General features: G+C 33.5%; 3 protein-coding genes and 1 pseudogene across 3 annotated transcripts; 2 read left to right on the forward strand and 2 right to left on the reverse strand.

The window, feature by feature from the left end:
- Positions 1–211: 211 nt before the first annotated feature.
- On the reverse strand, positions 212–5962 carry LOC143620309 (nucleolar complex-associated protein 2-like). Its single transcript, XM_077092009.1, has 11 exons — positions 5757–5962; positions 5551–5666; positions 5126–5200; positions 4488–5039; positions 3695–3997; positions 2830–3159; positions 2357–2563; positions 2183–2269; positions 1567–1661; positions 1187–1354; positions 212–634 (listed from the first exon to the last, which is right to left on the reverse strand). The coding sequence occupies exons 1-11, from the start codon at positions 5773–5775 to the stop codon at positions 346–348; spliced, it is 2241 nt and encodes a 746-aa protein (XP_076948124.1). The 5' UTR covers positions 5776–5962; the 3' UTR covers positions 212–345.
- A 2971-nt stretch (positions 5963–8933) lies between these two features.
- Positions 8934–10004, forward strand: LOC143620232 (uncharacterized). Its single transcript, XM_077091964.1, has 2 exons — positions 8934–8999; positions 9123–10004. Exons 1-2 carry the CDS (start codon positions 8952–8954, stop codon positions 10002–10004), a joined length of 930 nt encoding a protein of 309 aa, XP_076948079.1. The 5' UTR covers positions 8934–8951.
- Positions 10005–12944: 2940 nt separating this feature from the next.
- On the forward strand, positions 12945–15772 carry LOC143620233 (metal tolerance protein 4-like). Its single transcript, XM_077091965.1, has 6 exons — positions 12945–13146; positions 13229–13401; positions 13709–13907; positions 13988–14166; positions 14259–14363; positions 15593–15772. Exons 1-6 carry the CDS (start codon positions 12945–12947, stop codon positions 15770–15772), a joined length of 1038 nt encoding a protein of 345 aa, XP_076948080.1.
- Positions 15773–20782: 5010 nt separating this feature from the next.
- LOC143620152 (dirigent protein 22 pseudogene) lies at positions 20783–21496 on the reverse strand (annotated as a pseudogene).
- Positions 21497–22253: the final 757 nt, after the last annotated feature.

The raw sequence follows: 22253 nt of genomic DNA on the forward strand, positions 1-22253 counted from the left end.
TCGACCGACCAAACCGAAACAAGTTAGTCAGTTTGAGATTCAAATAGCTCACTTCATAACTTGTCCGAAACTTTAATATGAAAACCGATCCGGCCAACTTTAAGATTTATCGGTTATATTTTGTGATACAGCAAATATTTTATAAGAAAAAAAAAACAAAATAAAATCAACTCGAATTGCAAAACTCTCAAGACTTTAAAATCTAATCCATTACAAGGACCAAAATTTGCAGGATCTCAAATCCCATTAAAACATAAGAATCAAACAGTACCATCAACTATGAAATGAAGAAACAACAAAATAAACATTTGATTTATAACAATCTAACAGTATCATTATCCTTTGTTAGTTGGCCTTGTTCTTTTTCCTAGACTTGTTCTTTGCATGAAAGTTTCCTTTCCTTTTATTAGATGATTTCTGCTTCGGCTTCTGCTTTCCTTGTTTCACAGGTGCGGGTTTCTTCACTTCAACATCTTCGGTTTCGTTCACATCGTCGTCATCGTCACTCATTGATTCCTCTTCATCTGAACTTAACACAAAATCCTCCACAACATCCTCATCACCACCAGCCTTTATACCATCTTTCTTTCCTTTCTTTCCCTTTTCCTTTTTATCCTCTTCGAGATTTTTCGCCCTGTAATTCAACCACCGCATTGGATAACTAAATATTAGGTTGAAAAAATACGCAAACGAGCTTTTGTCAAAAATGGTGATTTTAGTAAGGTCGGACTGGATCTACAGGTGTAAACTTTTCATACGACACAAACCTAGCATAAAATTCACAGGCCTGGCTCTGGTCTAAATGGGTTTGGTCGAACCTGTGAACACGTTTAGCTAAGCGGGTCATGTTCGGGTCAGCCCAGCAGGTTCGTGGGTTGATTCGTTACCAATTTATTTATTTTTTTACTTAAAAGTTCATTAAAAATAGCATAAGCTTAAACTTAACTATGGTTGGAAAAACTATATCATAACAAATATAACCCATTACTATTTTACTAGCATTTTATGCGATTGAACACACAATTTGGATGATGTTCTATCCATTTCCTCTTTAATATATCCCATTTTGACCTGCTAGAGATATAACACAAGCAAATCACCCGGTTGTATATTAACGGGTCAAAATAAATCACCTCTAGAATAATACGATCAAAAAAAGAAACCAAAAGATTGAAGAAACCCGTACTTGTGGTCCCCACTCGGTAACCATGAAGAGCTAAAGGCAGCAGCACCATCCACATCCACGTCTACATCCAGATCATCATCATCATCCTCGTCATCCTCGTCGTCATCATCATCATCACGGTTTGATCTCCTTTTACCAAAGATTGATGCTTTTTCACCCACAATTACACTGAAAACACACACACACCCAATCTTTAGCGAAACTCTAATAAATTCTAGTGTATCATCAAAATTCTAAAACTCTCGAAAATGTGATTTCTTGAAAATCTTTATCAACAGATAAATGTAAAATCATGCAAACAAGTCGAAAAATTTAGCCTAACACAGAAATGAAATTAAATTTACTTTTTTTTTAAATATAAACGTGACGATTATACGAACCTGGACTCAACCAATGAAGCATTTCTTTGTTTTGCTTTTTCGCGCAGTGTGGCAGCATATTTAGACAGAGGACTCAAACCTTCCTTTTTCTCATCCTGTTACAGGTCAAAAACCATATTATTATTCCAATAACAGACTTAACAATTTCATTAGTTATTTATACAAATAAATAAAAAAAGGTGTTTGTTTGCCATCCTGACCCTACTTTGCCCATGCTAAGACACTAAAACCGTTTTGACCCATTAGATTATTATAACCAAAAAATCATGTAATTGTTTAATATAGTTACAAAACATATTTAATTGTTAAATTATAGCTATAAAACTAAAAGTCAAAAAAAAAAATGCTTGGACGCCAACCCGCATTTTTATACGTGTAAAATCACCCATAATGTGCTCACACTTAAAATCATGTAACCCGAACACGACCCGTTTAACTCATTAAATTAAAAGTGTCAAACGAGTTGGGGTGCTGGCTGACAACAACCAAGTTGAAAGCGTGTAAATCGAAAAAGTAGATTGTAAAAAATGGAATAAATGGGCCGAGCTGTTTAACTAAACGGGTCAATCAGGTCAACCCAAACACGACTCATTAAATTATATAACTATACACACACCTCTATAAATGATGATGCAGCAGGATCATTTGGTAAAAATGAAACCGACATTCGTTTTTTGTTAGTGAACTCAGCGTTAGCCTCAATCTGCATAATATCATAAAACACCCAAAACATTAATGTTTTAATCCACCAATATCAAGAAAAACCACCAGATGAACAATGCAGACCAACCTCACGAATTAATTGCCTCATTTCACGACGAAATCTCTCAACTTTTGTAGATTTGCAGAAATTACGCAAACGGACAAGGGGAACAAAAGAAAGCTCAAAGAACGCAGGCGAATAACTCCATTGTGATAAATGTTCAGCAAGTTCTTCAATAACAGAAAAAACACATGCTTCTTGAAAAGATCGTGTCTTTATAGTCGCTTTGCTGACCTGTATTTCAAATCCATTTTAAAAAATAATAATAAATTTATTCATATAAGTAATCGGACTATACCAACGCTTTTCTTATGAAGCAACTTTTTTTTTCATCTCTAATGGGTCAAAGCTCAAATTGAATTGGCAATATTGACCAATTTCAGAGACAACCCAAAAATAATCAGGTTTTGTCAAATAATATTATTCTTCAAATAAAATTAAACACACTAATATTTCATTAAAAACTAAAAATAATGCACAAAAAGTAAAAAAATGGTTACCCTTAAAATAGTGCGCAAGTCAACAGCTTTCCCAACACCCCCAGTAGGTGGTTTATTTAATTCTTTCATATCCAACATGTCGGTAAGCAACACAGCAACTGGAATAAAAGTATTTGTAGAAGCAGCAATACTATTTAGCATCCTAATGCACCTTAATCGGAGAGGAAGATATCGTGCGGTTGGAACCAACCGAACAACACCTGATATTATTTGAGTTAATGGATACGCGAGCGGTTTAAAATCAGCTTCTGAACCGTATGCGCAAATGGCCCCGGTCCAGAGTTTAAGGCAGTTCATATACTTCCATTCGTAAACTTTCCTGAATATTTCCTGTTAACAATATAGCAAACAAGTGACTATTTGATTTTAAATAATATATATCAACAGACGTAGTTGGTTTGGGCTAAAAGCAAACCGAAAAAAAAATTCAAACTCGAAATTTTTGAAAACAGTTCAGTTTTCGGTTTTACCAATAAAGGCTTGAAAATTTTGACCCAAAAAGTGGCCCAAAATAATGATTCTGTGACTGAAACTTTGGGCTTAAAGTCTTAAACTTTTCTGTTAATTATTGATTATTGCACATTTGAACCAAACCATTTTGGACTCCACCGCTACACCCTATATAATTTACTTAAAATCGGTTCTCATTTTTTTTTGGTTGACAGAAACAAACCAGAAAAATCGATTTAGTAAAAAACATAAAGCAAACTGTCAGTTTTTTTTAAATTCGGTTATATAGGTTCGATTATGGTTCAGTTATTTTGATTTTGTGCACAGCTTTAGAATCAGAAAATCAAACATAGAACAAAAATCAAAACACTTCCATAACTAACAGTAACAATTAAAATAACATGAAATCAAATACCTTTCTTTTTGTAGCAAACGCTTCACGTAAAATCATAGCTAATTGGCGTATGAAAACAAACGCATGTTGGTATGCAGACGGAAGATCAACCCTAAAAAGCTCATTGACACAATTTCCAAGAAAGTATACGTGTTGAAGTTTAGTTGCATTTACAAAATGGCAGTTCAAAATATATGCTTTGTATATTCCTTTGAAACATTCGTCTATACAGTCGGAACCGAGCCGAATGCACATGTCTCTTAAAAACAGTAAAGAGACTGTTGGTAATGCACCTCCACCGGTACCCCAGAAATGAAGAACCACCTAAATAATAACAAACAAATAAAGTAAAGGTTAACGATTAATATTGGAGATGAAGATGGCAGACTGGATAACGGGTCAAAATGCACTGTTTCAGTTTGAACCATTTTCATTCTTTTTCGGCAAACAAGTAACATGCGAATTATGATTTCAAAATGACAACAATATTACAACAACAATGACCATCTGACAATAAAGCAATTTAAAAGGTTATATGCATTAAAAACGAACTGTGGTCAACTTTCAACGCGCTTAACCCATATGATTTGTTCAACTTTTAGCTAAATTCGTTTTACATTGGCTGTTGAAGATATAAATAGGGGTGTAAATGAGTGAAGTCGAGCCCGACTAGAATCGGCTCTTTTAACGTACTAGAGCTCAGGCTTGAGCTCTCTGGCTCGCCTCGTTTATTCTTTTTAATTAATTTATAAACATTCATAATCATTCTTACAATGTAAAAAGAATTTATACACAAATAAAACGTAAAGCATACCTTTATATACTTCCTTAGAAGACTTGGAAAAGCAGCAAGAAACAAAGCCGAAAACTGTAAGCGTCTTAAAGTAAACGCAATCATATCCGTGTCGGTCATTTGATTCAAAACATGAAGAGCATTACCAAGATACGCCTTCACTAAATGATTGTGATTTTTCCAGGCTCGCGTGCCAACCAAATCAAGAATCATTTCCTTCTTTCCTCCCTTTGATGGAAGCTTCAAGAGTGTTCTAAGAATTCCATCCATTTCACTTAATACAAACAATAAGATTTTGTTGAAGACCGGAAACGACATGGACATCAACTTTGACTCGTGGTCATCATCACCACAATGGCAAGCACTCCTAAAAGCTCTCATAATGTTACGAATTGCACCGATTCTACGCTCTTCGCGAATTGATTTGCACCATGAGTCGACCATTTCACTTGTAATTGTTTTTATTTTTTCTTTTTTTGACACACGGACACTGCGATCTTTTGGATCTTTTTCTTCATCCTCACCTTCATCATCTTGTGAAGCCTCATCATCAATGTCAGTTTCAACATCTTCCTACGCATGATCATATACAAATAGAAAGAGGGTAAATACGATAAACAAACAATAAAATTAAAAAAAAAATCATATGCTTAGCTTACCTCATCACCATCATCATCTGCAAAATCCAAAAGCTCTTTATCGTTTTCTTCCAAGAACTTATAAAACTCTGGATCCTGTAAGAACAAAAATGTAAGATTCGTATACTCAATCAACATTATACAACAATAGCCTCTAAACTAACAATTATTTTTTCAACAAATTATTAAAACCATATATCATGTTACTAAATCATTCAACATTGTTGTTCTACAAAATGTTTATTAATCCAAAGTGGTATCTGCTAAAAGTGATTAAAAAACACTTTTTTGATAATATTACTCAAAGATTTAAGCTTTTGGCAACAGTCTTGCAATTAGGGTTTAAGCCAACAAACAAAACCCTTAATTATGCTTAAACAACTGAGCTTTTGGGATTAGTCTTGCAATTAGAATTTAGGGTTTAAGTGCCAGTAGATTAAACTCACCTTTTCTGCAAGCCTTTGTAGCTGACTCTTATGCTCTTTAGCATTTTCCACGGGCTTTACAGGTGCTTCCTCTGTATTATCTTCATCTTTTTGCAAACGTTTCTTGAGTTTTTTATCTAAAATAATTTGCATGAAATTAGAATAAAATATCAGTATTGTAATGTTCTTTTGCAGCAGAAAACAAAGAATTTAAACAAAGAATAGACCTTTATTCTTGGAACCCATGTTGTATATGGATACTGGAATAAACAGAGAGTGGCTGAGGGTGGTGGCCGTCCCGCCGTCAGTGGAAGCAGAAGCTGAACTCAGGTGAACGGTGGCGCTGAGGTTTTAATGTTTTATGCCTTCTGATATTTTGGGCTTTTTGGGTACTTACAAATTGGGCTTGTGTTTGGGGTTTTATTTGGAGTTTTGGACTACAGAACTTGGGCCTAAATGTGCATAAACCGGATATTTTCAGAAACAGGAACCGGGTAAAATCCGGGTATGGTCAACAAAAGTCAAAACCGGGTAGGGTAGCAACCGTTTCCGGGTATATTCGGGTATTTGACCGTGTTTTTTTTTTCGGTTTTCGGGTAAGGTTTTTGACCGCGTATTCCGGTTCAAGCGGGTCCGGGCGGTTTCGTTCCGGGTACGACTCCAGAGAGAAATCCTGTATTGAGTCGTACCCACAGGTTGTTGTATAATATTGCGTACCTGGAGAATGAATTCGATCAATGATGCAAACCTGCAATCATGATTTCAATATTAGTTTCTTGAACAATTGCCTGGATTAATCTCTGAAACGTGAATCACTTTCAGATAAACCTATTTGCGGGTTACACGCAATGGTTTATCGGATAAGACAAAGATTTTCTGTACATGGAACTGAATTTTGATTGTGTCTGTGAATTGAAGAACCAGAGAGAACCCAGTAACCGTTTGTTCTCCTCTGCGTGTATCTATCTGATCGAGAGTTATTATCCCAAGGATGACATCGATTAATATATCTATGATCAATTCCCACATGAGCCCAAAATAACCAAATACAAGCCCACTTAATATTATACTTAAGCCGAAGTATAAAACCGAATAACAAAGCCCAAATAACATTATTGTTAAACGAGCCCGCACTCCCGCGTCCCTAACTCGTTTAATCTCTAACGTTATTTCCTCGATCAACAAGTTAATCCAATAACACTAAAATAACCAACAATCCTCCCCGGTTTTAGCGATATCCATGATAACTTAACCATCATCACAAAAACGCAAACGTATGCATAAATGAAAATGTTCTACGGATTGAATTTTCTGTACACCTTTTATGCAAGCCTTCGAAACTAGTTAATCGGTATTTAAACCTTTATACATAAGTGATAAGTTAGTAACCAATGTTGTATGTGCAATATATATATATATATATATATATATATATATATATTCATGGTGAGTGAATATCTTTAACGTGCGTGTCATTTGTTAGACATAGTTATTTGAGTTTTAATGCCCAATATATTGATACAAAAAATTAAAATAACAAATTTGAACAATGTCTTACATGCTTCCAATGCATACCAATATCGCTTTAGCTAATAATATATTTATGTCTTGTTAAAAATTTTAGGGTATTGAAAAAATGATGTTTGTGTTAATTTGAAAAAAGAAATCCCAATGATGGATTTGTTAGTGACAAGTTATTTTACCTTAGATGTGATGATCATAATTTTATTTATTTTTTTCAAAATGGGCTGGACCGTTGTAACGTTATTGTGGATAAAGTTGGATAATGCGTGAAAGAAAAGGTGTAGTTGATGTTGAAGCTTGTAAAAGAAAAGGTTGATGCAATGCAAGGGCATTATATTATATCCTCTTGTGTGTTTGTCATCATGGTTTGGGTGATTTTAATTTTCAAAGTTTTCCATCAATATATGTTGAATGGGTAATGGTCTAAAAGATTTGTGATTTTCTTTAACAGTTTTTAATAAAACAAATATAAACTGTTTCATAACTCTTTCTCACTTTATCCTACTTCAAGTTTATTTTTTCTAACATACTTGAGTGCGCATAAAATAAACTTTTTGTTGTTAAAATTATAAAAAAATTACAATAAAGTAGCATGTAAGCAGATGTGTATTAATTGGTTTGAAGGTTATAACGGGTTGAGTAATCATGAATTTGGGTCTAACTAAAAATCTATCAACACAATATATTTTAAAATTATTTAGGACTAAAAATTTGGATATTTAATCTATTGCTTTGGAAAATTGTTAGTTGGTTTAAAGGTGAATGGATCTGATTTCATAATTGAATTTGGCTCAAGTTAAATTATATGCTCTTATATGACTTTAATTTTTGTATTATACGTCTAGTTTATGTTAATTTCGTTTAAAACATATAGTTGATTTCAACATCTTAAATATATATAAACGAAATATTTAAAAGCTCTTTGGTTAATATCCAACCCTTTTCAAGTTACCAAATTACTTCATTTGTATATGGAGACTTATGATGCATTTGACCCGAACTCATGGATATGAGCATCACTAAACTCCGATAGCCCTTAAACGGGTTATAACATGTCATTAATTAAAAATTAATCTTATCAAAAAATTGATATGTAAATCATATAAAATAGGGATATATTAAAAATCAATTTTCGATTATAAAAAAAGGATGTTATATAAAACTAAAAAACAATTTTATAGTAAAAAAAAACGGGTCATGGGCTTCACCAAAACCATAGAGTTTTTAAACGGATTATAACACCTAATTTATTGGTGAAAGACTTTCATCATCAAACATTATTAACTTTTTTACAACAAATAAATTTAAAACCAGAAAAATATATTCACAATATTGAAAAAGAAAACAATGAAAAACAACTCCACAGATTTAGATAAATAAACTATTCAAATCGCTAAGAATATATGATTTAAAATATATCTCATAATAATTTCAAAAACAAAGAAACATATCTCGTGTCTGAAAATATTATTTAATTTATTAACTCTATTCAAAACATGTTTAAAAACAATTAAAACTCAATAAAGTAATTCGATGTGACACCGGCACAAGTAACCCTTCTTAACCGCCTCATCAAATCCAAAACATCACGCATAAACAAACAGCCTGTTATCCCATCTCATCCTTCACCTCCTATAAATACCCACATAACCCTTTGCTTTTTACAAATCTCAATAACCAGAGCCAAAAAATTAAATCCAAAATCCTTCAAATTCATTAATTCAAACACAAATTCATTTCAAAAATCAGCTCAATCTGTTAATCTGAACGTTTGGATCAAACAATTACCTGTAATTGACTAATTGATCTTCGTTTATTGCTAGATTTAGGGTTTGTTGATTCAATTTTGTATTGTATCTTAGGGTTTTTAAGTTGTTGATTACTATATCGTAATCGATATGCTGAATCATTCGCAGCTGATGCCGGTAGTAAGTCAATCACAGCAGGTAATTAATAATATCAATAATAATATTATTAATAATCAATACTCTCAGATGATGATGATGATGCACCAGCTGAATAATAATAATAATAATAATCAGTCTCACATGATTACGAATCAATTGCAGTCACAGCAAGCTTACTGGATGTGGCAACCACCGCCGCGTGTGAATAATAATAATAATAATAATCGGAAGGTGAATAGAGGAATTGATAACAGGAATACTAATAACTGGAAGGAAGTAGCTGCATATAAGGACCTGCAACAACAGAATAAGGTTAAACCGAAACGATACATATCGAAGAAGCGGTTTAGTAATGGCGGTAAATTCGCACCGAGGAACACGACTTCGTTTCTAATTAGAGCGAAAAAAGCAGGTGGAATCGCGTCGCTGGTGTCTCCGTGTCCGGTTACGCCTGCGGTGCTTAACACGCCTGTGTTCTCCCCATCCAGGGAGGTTTTGATTGATATGGCGAAGGAGGAATGGGGTGTCGATGGTTACGGCTCGATGAACGGTTTAATTAGGGTTAGATCGCCTGATAATGACGAAAAGAGCGATGTTGAGGATTGTTCGGAGGTAGAACGGAGATTGGATCATGATTTTAGTAGATTTGAGATGATTAGCATTAGCCCTAACTATGGTGTTTCGGATAGTACTAATAATAATAATAATGGTTGTTTGTTGGAGAACAGAGTGGATGATCAGGATACTCATATAGCTAAGCTGGAAGAGAAGAACTTGACGTTGAAGAATCGGTTGTTGTTAATGGAAAAGGAGTTTGATAAGTTGAGAGCGCGATTGCAGTGCTTGGAGACGCGGAGTCTTGGAGCGAAGGTTGCGAAGAATGATTCCGAGAATGAAGAAAGTAGTGAGGTTTTGGAGGAGAACACTAATAGTGACAATGGTTTGCAGGGGACTGATAATATTCGGAAAATCGAAGCTAATAAGATTGAAGATGAAGATCATGTAAATGGGATAGCTGCAAATGTGGAGAGCTATGTGAATTAGTGAGTAATGTGGATTCAGTTTTAGTTGAATGGGAAAGAAAACAATGAACAGCAACAGGTTAGGCTTTAGCCTTTAAGTTCTTGATTTTATGTTTTTAGTTTTTTGAACTTGCAAATTGTGTAAATCTACTGTTTTTAGATAACGTTTGGTCTTGTTTTTATGGATAATTTGATATTTGGGTTGTTTCACATTTTATTTGTTTTTTTCTTTGAAGCATTTGGTATGCACTCTTGGGATTGCTTGGGTTCATGTTCATTCATCCTTGTGACAATAAATAAATAATGTTGTTCAAAAGGCTCGGAGCTCGGGCTGGTGGCTCACTCGATAGAAGCTCGAATAAAACTAACTAAAAAATTTGATTTGAAACATCCTTAGCTGAGTTGGCTCATTTTTGTTATCGAGCCAAAATCGACCTAGGCTCGGCTCGATCATTGCTCGATCTTAATCTCGTTTAACTTTAAAATCGAGTTGGAGCCTTAGTTGAGTTGCCCCTTTTAATTTCAAGATCGAGCTCGAAACCACCATGGCTCGACTCGTAAAGAGCCCACTGACATGGTATGAAATAAGTATGGGATGAAATAAAAACCACTTGTAAATTGTTTAAATTGAATAACTTGAGTGATAGTAAGGAAATTGACCATCATAAAAACAGTATTGACAATATTGAAAGTTGAATGGTATTGTGTATTATTAGAAGAGTAAAAGAGAAGCTAAAACCCATTAAATTGCTCAAGAATCATCCAAAACTGTTAAGAAACTTAACTTGATTATTATTTATCATTTTTTATAATTATCTCTTACTGCAATTTAAACTTCTTAATTTTGATATGTATAAAAAGTTTTTTGGTATGAAAATTGATACTAGAAAAAAGTTGAAAGCCAGAGTGAATTTAACAAAACAATAATACAATGTTTCCGAGTCTCATTTTAATCAGTGGAGGTTTTGTCACTCCAAAAAATTTGGAACACAGTCATTGACTCAGATGAACAGCATTGTTCAAATTCTGAGCGACTTGGGCCACAAGTAACTTGGGTGACAAGTAAGATAGCCAAACTTGGGAGTACAATATAAGGTGGGTAATGACAAGTTTGGTTAGTTTCTTTTTTTTTGGAATGATGACATTATATTAAAAAAGACAAACTAGCAATTACTAGTCCCTAACAATAAAATAAAGGAGCTTTCAATTTAGCATACCAAATTTACACCAACTATTCCAATCGATTACAATTTTCTTTGATCTTGAAACTATTCCAATCGATTACAATTTTCTTTGATCTTGAAACTACTCAAAGATAACTTTGTATTTTTATGTTTTCCACAATTTGAGTAGGGCAAGTGCTTACTCCATGAAATATCTTGTCGTTTCTTGCTCTCCAAATATACCAAAGAGTGACTTGTTTAGTTATTAATTAGCAACTTCTTGGTTCACAAGTAGGTGGTAGCTACTTGAAGTCCGATCAAGTTAAGTTATAGTTTAACAAGGTTTTGTGAGTATGTAAAGCGAGTTATGAGTCTCGATTCTAGTAAAGTCTTTTGAGTTACATTTTCTTTATTATAATAAAAGTGATTTTGGGAGTCATCCAATTCAAGATTGTTATCGATTATGAACTCGATGTGGTATCAGAGCCTTGACCAATAACAGGTTCATAAACCGAAGAGCTTGATCAACTATCCGTTTAAGACCTTGATCAAGAAATCAAAATCTGATCAAAACGTAATTAGTGATCTAAAATAATGATGTGTTTGCTAGCGTTCTTTGCATAGTTTAAAATGTTTTTAAAATAAAAAAAGGTGTTATTTCAATTCAAAAACCAAGTCCATTTATTCCTCTTTGGTTAACATATGAGTTCCCTTCCTTTTGAATCAACTTCATATCACGAGTTTAAGAATTTGATGTACGGAAGTAAATTTTTTTGAAAGAGATGTGATAAGAAAACAATACAAATACATATAGGGGGTGTTGTATGTAATAACATTCACGATGAAACCTACCTTATAATTTAACTAAAATACATATTTATCTCTAAAATTTGTTTACTTTTTTAAAATATTATATTACGGATTCCCTCTCTCTCTCTCTCTCTATATATATATATATCATAACCAGTTATATAATAATCTTCCTTTTACTCGCAACCACATGATATGAGATAAATAATGAACCCCCAAATATGACGTTTACTCTATAATCTAGGGGACAAGGTAAGAAGATGGAGACCGAATGAGTGAAACTAAACAAATCTCACACATCTCTATAATTTAATATGTTCGTCTTGATGGTAATAAAATTGATCAAATCGACGTTTACCATTCCCACAAACTAACCTCACTAGCTATCCATCTTTAAATGAGTTTTTGTTGTTATTGTTGCTGATACTTGAAATCCGTGATTGAGTATAATGGTGAGAACAATAAAGTGTTAGCTTTTCAACCCTTGTATCATTGGTTTGCAGAATGTTTTCCGATATAAATTATGTTTGATTAGATTATTTTAGGCAAACGTGTATTATGCGTATATATCTTTTAGTGAGAACTTCGGTTTTGGTACCTGTAGTTTTCTAAAAATTAAATTTATTTATATAATTGTATTAAATTTCCTACAAATCATTTTCAACCAAAACTCTAATATTTCGTTTATTCAAAATTTATATTCTTCTTCAATAACTTTGTCTTTTCATAGATGCCAAACATGACAATTAATAATAGTAAGAATAATAACACATAAAACAAGCTAAAATCATGAGGTGCAAAGGTCAACTACCTTCTTTTGGTTGGCAGGTATACAAAATGGCATGAAATGAATCACTGTCCTTTTCTTGTCATAAAAAACCTTAACATAATTAACTACAGAATCTAACTACACACTTTTATTCTTGTCATCATTAAGTGCTCTCTATAAACATCTTAGTTCTCTCAGACATATATTATATAGAGAGAATATGGAGGACGTAAAAGAGGCACTGTTATTTCCATCAACACCAGGAGGTAGTCGCCGTGGACGGCGGTTGAGTCGAGGGTACTCGGTGAACTCACTTAGAACCGAGTTCTTAACTCGGTTACCTGATAAAGTCCGTTCTGCAGTTGATATTGAGTCGTCTTCTTTTGCGCTATTGTCCAAGTCATCACCTTCATTAACTCAAGGTTTTGATCATGAATATATTATATATCATTACTGTTTCATTAGTTTTCATTTATTTATTTATTTTTGTTTTTTTATATATAGGTGAAAAGGAGTATTATGACAAACAATTTGCAACATTGAAGTCATTTGAGGAGGTTGATGCTATAGTGTCATCTGATCATGGAGTTGATGAGGAAGATATGGATGAACAAATTCAACAAGAAAGAGCTATGAAAATCTCTAATTATGCCAATATTTTGTTACTCGCGTTTAAGGTAATCTTTCATTGCTAGTTTGAATCTGTCGCCCAAAACACGTTAGTGGTATTTGAGGTCGAGCATTCCTTATGACTTATTATCTTTTCTGTTGACGGATCGATGTAGGATTTACCAAATATGTCACAAGTTTGCTTAATATTTTAGGTTGGACATGATAATATTTTTTTTCCTTGCTACAAGTTTTATATGCAAATAATTCCTAATTTACAGTGTAATCCAAAATGTCTAATCCATAGAAAACATAAAAGTTGATTATACATCACTTAACAGTTTATGTCAATATCATGTCATCTGCGTAATACAGGTATTTGCTACAATAGAGACCGGATCCATCGCGATAGCTGCATCTACACTGGACTCGCTACTTGATCTAATGGCTGGCGGTATCCTTTGGTTCACTCACCTTTCTATGCAAAGCATCAACTTATACAAGTACCCTATTGGCAAACTCAGGGTGCAGCCTGTCGGAATCATTATCTTTGCTGCAATTATGGCCACACTTGGTATACTGCACTTGGTTTTTATGATCTTTATAAAAATATTAGTAAAATGTTAACGGAAGTTGAATCTTGAATTCTTTTAGGCTTTCAGGTATTGATTCAGGCCGTAGAACAACTAGTTGAAAACAAACCTGCAGAGAAGATGTCATCTCTACAATTGTTATGGTTATACATAATCATGTTGACCGCAACGATAGTCAAACTTGTGTTATGGTTGTACTGCAGGAGTTCAGGAAACGAGATTGTTCGTGCCTATGCAAAGGTTACTTCTTCCGGGATATAAATTCTTGAGAATAATGTGGTGGTTAGTTGGGAATGTTAGTTGTATTTAACACAAATGTGCACTGTTAACAGGATCATTACTTTGACGTGGTAACAAATGTAGTTGGATTAGTTGCAGCTGTTCTCGGTGATAGATTCTACTGGTGGATAGACCCGGTTGGTGCTATTATTCTTGCGGTTTATACGATTTTAAATTGGTCGGGAACGGTTATGGAAAATGCAGGCAGCTATTATTAATTTCCTATACTTGTTGAGAGGTTGTACTTATTAGAAAGCGTATTTTAGCTGACCCGTTTGAGATAAAACGCAACCCAAATAAATCTTTTCATGAGTAACATGTTGGTACATTTTATTCATTATTCTACTCATAATTAATGTGATATGCATGGGTGTGCATGTGACGGCTTGTGTTGGGTCGGTTTTGGGCTAAAACCGAATCAAAAACCCAAAATTCGATTTTTGAAAAGCGTTTTTTGGTATTTTCTGTTTTACCATTTGAGCTTAAAATTTTTGGGTCAAAAAAAGTTTTTTCAAAGTAAGACAGAATTACAAATTTTGTCCTTTAAATATATGCGATTTATGAATCAGGTCCTTTAAAATGTTTATTTGCGGGTGGTGTCCTTTATATGACAAAATACATTCGTTTTTTGTCCTTTACACTAACTGTCATCCAAAAACTTAGTTAATTCCAAACATGCTAAAACTTAACGGGGTTTTTGTTTAACATATTTTATTTAGTTTCATTTTCTAATAATATATTTAATTTGTTTTTTAGTTATAAATACTTAAATAGTATGCGTAAAAAGACTTAAATGCGAAAATCAAACAAACATACAATGTAAAGGACACCGCCTACAAATAAACTTTTTAAAGGACCTTATCCATAAATTGCATATGTTTAAAGGACAAAATTTGTAATTCTGTCTCAAAGTAATGATTTTGAGCCTAAATCATTATTAAACACTATTTATTAAACTCTTATAAATTACTTTACATTCAAAATTAAAAAAAAAAACGAAAATATACGTTCTGTTTGGTTTTTTCGGTTTTAATTACATGCAAAACCAAAACGAGCCAAAAATCCGGTTTTTACTAAACAAAAAACAAACCGTTGGCTTTTGTTTAGGTTCGGCTATTTCGGTTCTAGATTCAGTTTGTTTGGTTAAATGCACACTCATATGATATGATTACACAGTTTCGTTAGTGGGACAGGCAGCACCCCCTGAGGTCCTGCAGTAGTTAACATATCTAGTTACAAGGCATCCTAAAGTGGAGCGAGTCGACACAGTTCGCGCATACACATTTGGAGTTTTGTACTTTGTTGAGGTTAGTGGCTGCGGTCTCTTTGTTGCTCATTGTGGTCAGTGTAAATGTAAATGAATTCATTATAAATTTTTTTGAACAAGGTTGATATTGAACTGCCTGAAGATCTGTCACTAAAAGAAGCCCATGACATTGGAGAATCGCTGCAAATTAATATTGAAAAACTTGCAGAGGTTGCGCGAGCGTTTGTTCATCTAGACTTTGAATGTGGTCACAAGCCAGAGCACTCGGTTCTAACCAGGCTTCCGAATAGCGACCCGTGAGGTGATCATCTGATGGCTGGTTCATTATTCATGAGCTAAATGTGTGTATTAATTTTGTGATATCAGTTTTTGATTTGAAATTATGTTTGTTGGGCTCTTGTCTTGCTAAAAGGAGTTAATAAGTTAACCACAAGAGACATTTAAATCTCATTTGTAAGTTAAAAATGGTCTTTTTGTTCATGAATGGGTCGACATGCTTATAAACGTGTCTAAATAGGTTCGACAATAAATTTGTTAAATGAGTTAACAAATCGATATGACACGTTTAATACTCTATTATCATAACGATGTAGATTAATAGTTTTACAAATAATTAACATAGTTAAATTATCTCTCTTAACTGTCTAACGTAAGAGCCAATGCGGGGCTAGCCTCACTTGATACAGGGCCTGTTCCGAGAAGGCGAAAATTTTTTTTTGGCCAAAGACGAAAAATTTTTTAGGCTTTAAGTTAAGTGAAAGGAACATTTTATTTGGTTTAAACAATTTAAGTTTAAATGGGCTTACTTGGTTATATTTGAGTTGTGTAAAAAACTTAGGGCCTGTTCCGAGAAGGCGAAATTTATTTTTGGGCCAAAGGCGAAAAATTTTTTAGGCTTTAAGTTAAGTGAAAGGAGCATTTTATTTGGTTTAAACAATTGAAGTTTAAATGGGCTTACTTGGTTATATTTGAGTTGTGTAAAAAACTTATGTATAAAAATAAACTTAAAAATGTCTCAAATAAGACTAGAATCCACAACCTCTTGGTTAGATGTCATACCTCTTTGTCACTAGACAAAGCTAGTGGTTATGTAATTGTTTTGAAACATTAATTATACATATATTTTTTTATAAAAATATATATAATTTCAAACAAAATAAAAAATTTCGGGCTTAGCGGGGTGTCGGGCCTATGGCCGTCGACTACCGTGCCACCCCTCTTAGCCGGCTCTAACTTGATAGAGACAATTGTCTCTTAGATGGGAGGTCTCAAGTTTACGTGAGCAAAGACGTAGTTTAGTATATTTGGTTTAAAAATAGAGCAAGAGTAACATTTGCCATTTCAAAAAAAAAAAAAAAAACCAAAAAACAAAAAACAAAAAAAAAGCTAACATAAAGCATTAAGAATTTAATGAATTGTAACTTTTTAATTGTATCGTGTTTATTATATATATTATTACTTATTTATTGTCTTAGTAAGTTATGTCGATAACTGTAATGATATACTTATATTTAATCGTGCAAAATGTAGTGTCATGCAACCCATTTATTCATAAGCATATAAATCAAAATCGAGCCACATATCATTAGTCATTAAAAATGATCCAAATTCACTATTCTAAAATTAACATAAACAAAATCACTTAAATAAAAACCATAACATCCCAAATCAAGAAAAAGATTTACACCAACAATAACTCATCTTATTCTACCTAGAGGAAACCAACGTTCATGAAAAGAAGACTGATGAGACACCATAAACATAAGGCAAACAAGCACAACACCCACACCCCAAGGAGACCCTCCGGCTCGGTGAAGCGAGTCTTTCTCAGGCAACGGTACCAACGATGGCAACCGCGGTCTTTCACCGCTAGAAAGCCAGTGCACAATAACCAAAAGCACTACAGGGGAGATCATGAGGCAGATCTTCACATTGTGCATGAAACTCTCAACCTTTGACTCGTAGTTTACGTACCAAGTGACACACATGAAGATGAAAACAGCACATAAGAATATGAAGAAATGGATCGGGATCGAAAGGTTTCGGATATACTCATAGTATGATTTGTTATTGTTGTTGTTGTAGTACCTAGTCATGTTTTTTTGAGGAAGAACTTTGGTTTATGAAATAAGAGATGAAGAGTTTGTGTTTTATAGATCAAAAAATGAATATCTTGTATTTATAGAACGAAATATTGATACAAGACAAGTGGATTTGTTTTAAAGCAAAATATATATGTATATATGTGGCTTTGCTTGGCATTGGGAAAGTTGAGGCTTTATTTTTGGTTAAAGGGATTCCGAATATCAACTCAAGAGTGTTATTCTTTAGTTTTATATTGACGAATCATATGGTGCCACGTAACACCGACCATGGGACAAGAACCTTGGAGAATGAGAGAACATGAATTAACTTGTAATACCATTTGTGGGTAATGTTTTAATAAGAAAGAAAGTGGACACGTAAATTAAGTACGTTCATAATGTTATAATTATTCGCGAGCTTTCATGAATACAAAGACTTTTCCTTTAAAAGGTAGTATAAGAATAAGAATAAGAATAAGAATAAGAGAAGATTATTAGATCTTCAAGTGGTCTCGGTGATCACTGTACGTTCATAAGCTATTCTATTATATTAAAATATAATATTAGATGACATGCTTAGCTAAAAAAATGGAAAAGTGACTACGCGAGGATTTAATTCATTTTATTTTACCTTTAAATGCAGTGTTTTAAAAATCACTAGTCGTTGGTCGGACAGTGAGATGGGGACTAACAATTAATTGTAATTAATCGGAATCGACTTTAGTGTATATTTTTCAGTTTTATATATACACGCACACATTTTTAAATGTAGTTATCAGTTTTATACTTACAAAAACATATTTTAGTCGGAAACTGGCTGGAATCTCCCTTGAAACCGCTGGTTTTTGCTGGAATCTCGTCGGATTCCGCTTATTTTGGTCGGACTATCGCCGGAAAACACTGATTTTGGTCGGATTTGACTGTTGACCGATTAATTGGCCGGCTAGCCCAAAATTAAACAGTGAAGTGAGAACTAGCGATTAATCGGTGCCTAGTCGGGATTTTTGCAACGCCATTTGTATGTAATTATTCAACTTATAAATTATAATAATAGGTTACAGAAGAGTGAGATTTAATTATGGCCGTCCGATAAGATCAAAGATCGAATATGGGCCTTTGATAAGGATGGATTAAAAAGCGGTTACTTTTCATTACATGTAACTACCCCACTAACCCATTTACATGTGTAACCACCCACTTTTAGACATAGTTACTCCCACTCGACTATTAGTATAATTAAACTAAATTCTACCACCTAAAAAAGTGCATGTAACTAACTTAGGTTTAACTTCCTACTACCCATGTCCACATTATGTATGTATTGGGTAGTTATTTTGTGTGGTGGATCAAATGTGTTGGAAGGGAATAGGTGTAGTAGTGGGTAGTTACATATTTTTATTTTCGTTCATAGCAGTTAATGTATATATTGCAGTTCCTATAAAGTTAGGATGTGGTGTTGCAGTTGCTAAATTGTAGTGCATACCACTCTATATAATTGGATTTTGTTTGCTTATAAATGTAGTTATGAGGTTCATTTTTAATTGTGTTGCTAAGTGCTTCCGTCATGAATAAAGAGTTAAATCATCACACATCCTTGTATGATGAGGAGGTACTTTAATTCAGTTTTTTTGTTTCCAAGTTTCTTATACTTTATCCTCTAACGATTGATATTTTCCTACTTGTAGAACAAAGTTATTGAAACAAGAAGTAAGCTTTATGAGTTACATGTGGTGGAAAGCATGTTTGAGTTATTTGAGTTTCTAATGTATTCTTTTTTGTTGTTGCTGAACTTTTATTATTTTGATATTACATAATATATATGAAATTTGATACCATGATTGTGTCTTTGTATATATACTAAGTTTCTACAAAACTCAAAAACAGTACCAACATATAGCTTTTTTATTATCATTATTTTTTGATTTTTTTATGTGTATTGTTTCCTTAATTGTAAGGATCTAACTTGTAAATATGAGTTTGTGTGTTACGCGAACTTCCTAACTGGTTTTCATTTGTGTTTTTAGCTGCATAAACCTGAGAATGTCGTTGGTGAACCCACTTATATTAAGCAGGTAACAGCTTAACTTGCTTATTTGCTCGCTAGCGTACTCAAATCAAATACTAACACCTGCACCATTATGCTACTAATAGGAAGAAGATTTATTTTTTTTTGGGGGGGGGGGGACTTTGATAAACTCCCACTGTATTGTTCTTGCCAAAAGGATATTGTTGTCGATATTAAGGATGAGGTACTTATTTCTTACTTTGTGTTTACTTGAAAATAACTAACAGTTAATTAACATATTTTGTCTTAGAATCACAATGCTGACCGACTCAAGAAACGGTCTCGTGCACTCGATAAGTGAAAATGGGAGGATGTGATAGAGATTGCAAGTTCCGAAGATGAATCAGAAGAGGCTTGGGTGCCTATTAAGAGGAGGACTAACAATGCTCGTGTTGTAAATCGGGTTGACCTTGATTGAGGACCGTATCGCTTAATGTTTTAATATTGTGTTTTTAAGTACTATCAGAGCTAGACTTATGTTTTTATATGATCAGTTGTTTCCATGTGTTATTGACTTAATGTTAGTATCACCTTACTGCGTTGATATTCCCGTCCACCGGACGAGCAAACTGCTAGTTAAATAAGGAAAATGAAGCGTGTGTGCATGTGATTGGTGACATTTCATTTCGCTTATTCTAAATGTTTTAGAAATACACACAATTAATTTGGTGGTTATGATGATTCGTCTGTTCAATTTGTAGGTTTTGTCATAATTTCCTATTGTTCGTTAAAGGCGAAAGTAAGCATAGACCTTTTTCTTAAGCATGAGAACATATTACCCAGTAAACCTTGTCAATACCCTGATAACAAAGTGCATAAGATAATTGTAGGTAATGTTTGTCAAGTGATATGAAGTGACCTTTAAGTGGTCATGGTAGAAAACCAATGAAAGCTAAATTCGAAACATGGACAATTTTCTTTGTGTCTTCACTGATTTGTTTTGTTCACTCACAATCGACAGTTTCATTTATGTCCAACCTGTTAATTCGTAAACAGACCTATAACACACGCAGTTACAAGTTTAACCAGCCGAACTAGTCATAAATCCTAGATGCATATCATTCCACATTGAGTATCATTTGCATCATGTTGAACTAATTGCAACTATGTAAAATTGTGAAATGGCACTTTTATTGTAACATCTTTATTCTCTTTTTAAAATAATTATATCAACACAACACTTTCAATAATGTAAAACATAAACATTGTACCTAACAATAGCATCTCGTGTTTGTGTGTTCAATGTATGAGTGGTCGCATGAATATACCCTCTAGCAAACCTAAACAGCCCGGTACCTCCGATCACCGGCATTTCTCTCGTCTTCTGAAACACCGGATTCCGCCCCATCACCGTCAACATACTCCCACTATACCTACCCGTCGTAAACACAAAATTCATAACCATTAATGACGCGTATTCCTCTTGCGAAACTAGCCCATAAAACCCTTGAGCACGTCCTAATATCTTTGAACCATTTTCGGGCCTAGCGGTCAAAGGGTCATCAAACATGTTAACAATGCCAAACCCCGTGGTGTGCGATACGTTACTAGGCGGTGGGTTAACAATGTTAATGGAGGTCGGGTTTAATCCGCTTTGGACGTCATGCCAGTAGAACTGAAAGTGGCTGAGTTTGGTTGATCCGAGCTTAAATGGTTTGCTTTTGAGGGGTTTTCGCCAGAAGGTTGCGGTGGCATGAACCGTTATAAGGGACATGGAAGTGAGAAGAGAAAGAGTAAAGATTGAACATAAGTTGGCCATGTTTGTGTTGAAACTTGAAACTAAAGGTTTGGTTTGATTTATAAGAAAGGTTTCATGGACCAAAAACTTGCCTGTCTTTGCATGTTTATTATGAAACTAGTTTACATTCATTTGGAGTGTCTTCAACTTTTAATCATATATGTTAAATAAACTTAGTTTTGATAGATTTGATGGAGAGTAGATGTGAAATGTCTTTTATCTTTTATCTTTATAATATTTAGAACATGAACATAATCAAGTCATTTGCTAGTAAAAATTTATAAAAACACACTCATGTCTACCAGATGTTCATAATCAAATATAATACATATGCAAGATCACACAATAACTAGCCAATAAAAAAACTAGAGAAATTTAGCATTATCACCTAAAGAGTAAAGAGTCTATTTTTCATTGATTAATAAAAATTCATAATTTTTTTGATTTAAAGTAAAAAATAGGGTCTTGGTCGTATTACACATTTGATAGTAGAGAATTGTTTGGAACTGGCATTTGGGATTACTTCAAGCCGGTAATAAACCACTAATTTCATGACAGTCTTACCCGTTCACATTAATGAAATTACAAAACAATAAATGAAGGGAAGTATTTATTTTTCTTTTTTTTTTAATGCATCTCAATAGACATTAAGCACAACAAAATTTGATTTGAGAAGTGAGAATAACAAAGCTAACAACACTTTCTGATTTTATGCATATATTTTATATGATTTTGTTAAAATCAAGTATATATATTTGTGAACACTTTTATGAAAATTATACTTCAGGATTTCAGACAGATGCTAGAAAGTCTTGCTTATGGTCGATAACCATAATTTTAATTCCATCGCCAAGTATTGATGTTTTAATTATGTTGTTGCTGAATCTGCTATTC

Source organism: Bidens hawaiensis, unplaced genomic scaffold, assembly GCF_021521415.1.
Source record: "Bidens hawaiensis isolate Kalapana, Puna unplaced genomic scaffold, B.hawaiensis_p1.1 tig00002553_1, whole genome shotgun sequence".
In the NCBI taxonomy this organism is placed as follows: domain Eukaryota; kingdom Viridiplantae; phylum Streptophyta; class Magnoliopsida; order Asterales; family Asteraceae; genus Bidens; species Bidens hawaiensis.

What these genes read in the sequence shown, in the direction of transcription:
- LOC143620309 (XM_077092009.1), bottom strand. An exon ending in TACAAAGGCTTGCAGAAAAG is followed by an intron (nt 5,201 to 5,550) that starts GTGAGTTTAATC and finishes TTGTTCTTACAG; the next exon opens with GATCCAGAGTTTTATAAGTT. An exon ending in CGTTTGCTACAAAAAGAAAG is followed by an intron (nt 3,160 to 3,694) that starts GTATTTGATTTC and finishes TATTGTTAACAG; the next exon opens with GAAATATTCAGGAAAGTTTA.
- LOC143620232 (XM_077091964.1), top strand. Translation starts at nt 8,952, where the DNA reads ATGCTGAATCATTCGCAGCTGATGCCGGTAGTAAGTCAATCACAGCAG. An exon ending in TAGTAAGTCAATCACAGCAG is followed by an intron (nt 9,000 to 9,122) that starts GTAATTAATAAT and finishes AATCAATTGCAG; the next exon opens with TCACAGCAAGCTTACTGGAT.
- LOC143620233 (XM_077091965.1), top strand. Translation starts at nt 12,945, where the DNA reads ATGGAGGACGTAAAAGAGGCACTGTTATTTCCATCAACACCAGGAGGT. An exon ending in TGCAATTATGGCCACACTTG is followed by an intron (nt 13,908 to 13,987) that starts GTATACTGCACT and finishes GAATTCTTTTAG; the next exon opens with GCTTTCAGGTATTGATTCAG. An exon ending in TTGTTCGTGCCTATGCAAAG is followed by an intron (nt 14,167 to 14,258) that starts GTTACTTCTTCC and finishes CACTGTTAACAG; the next exon opens with GATCATTACTTTGACGTGGT.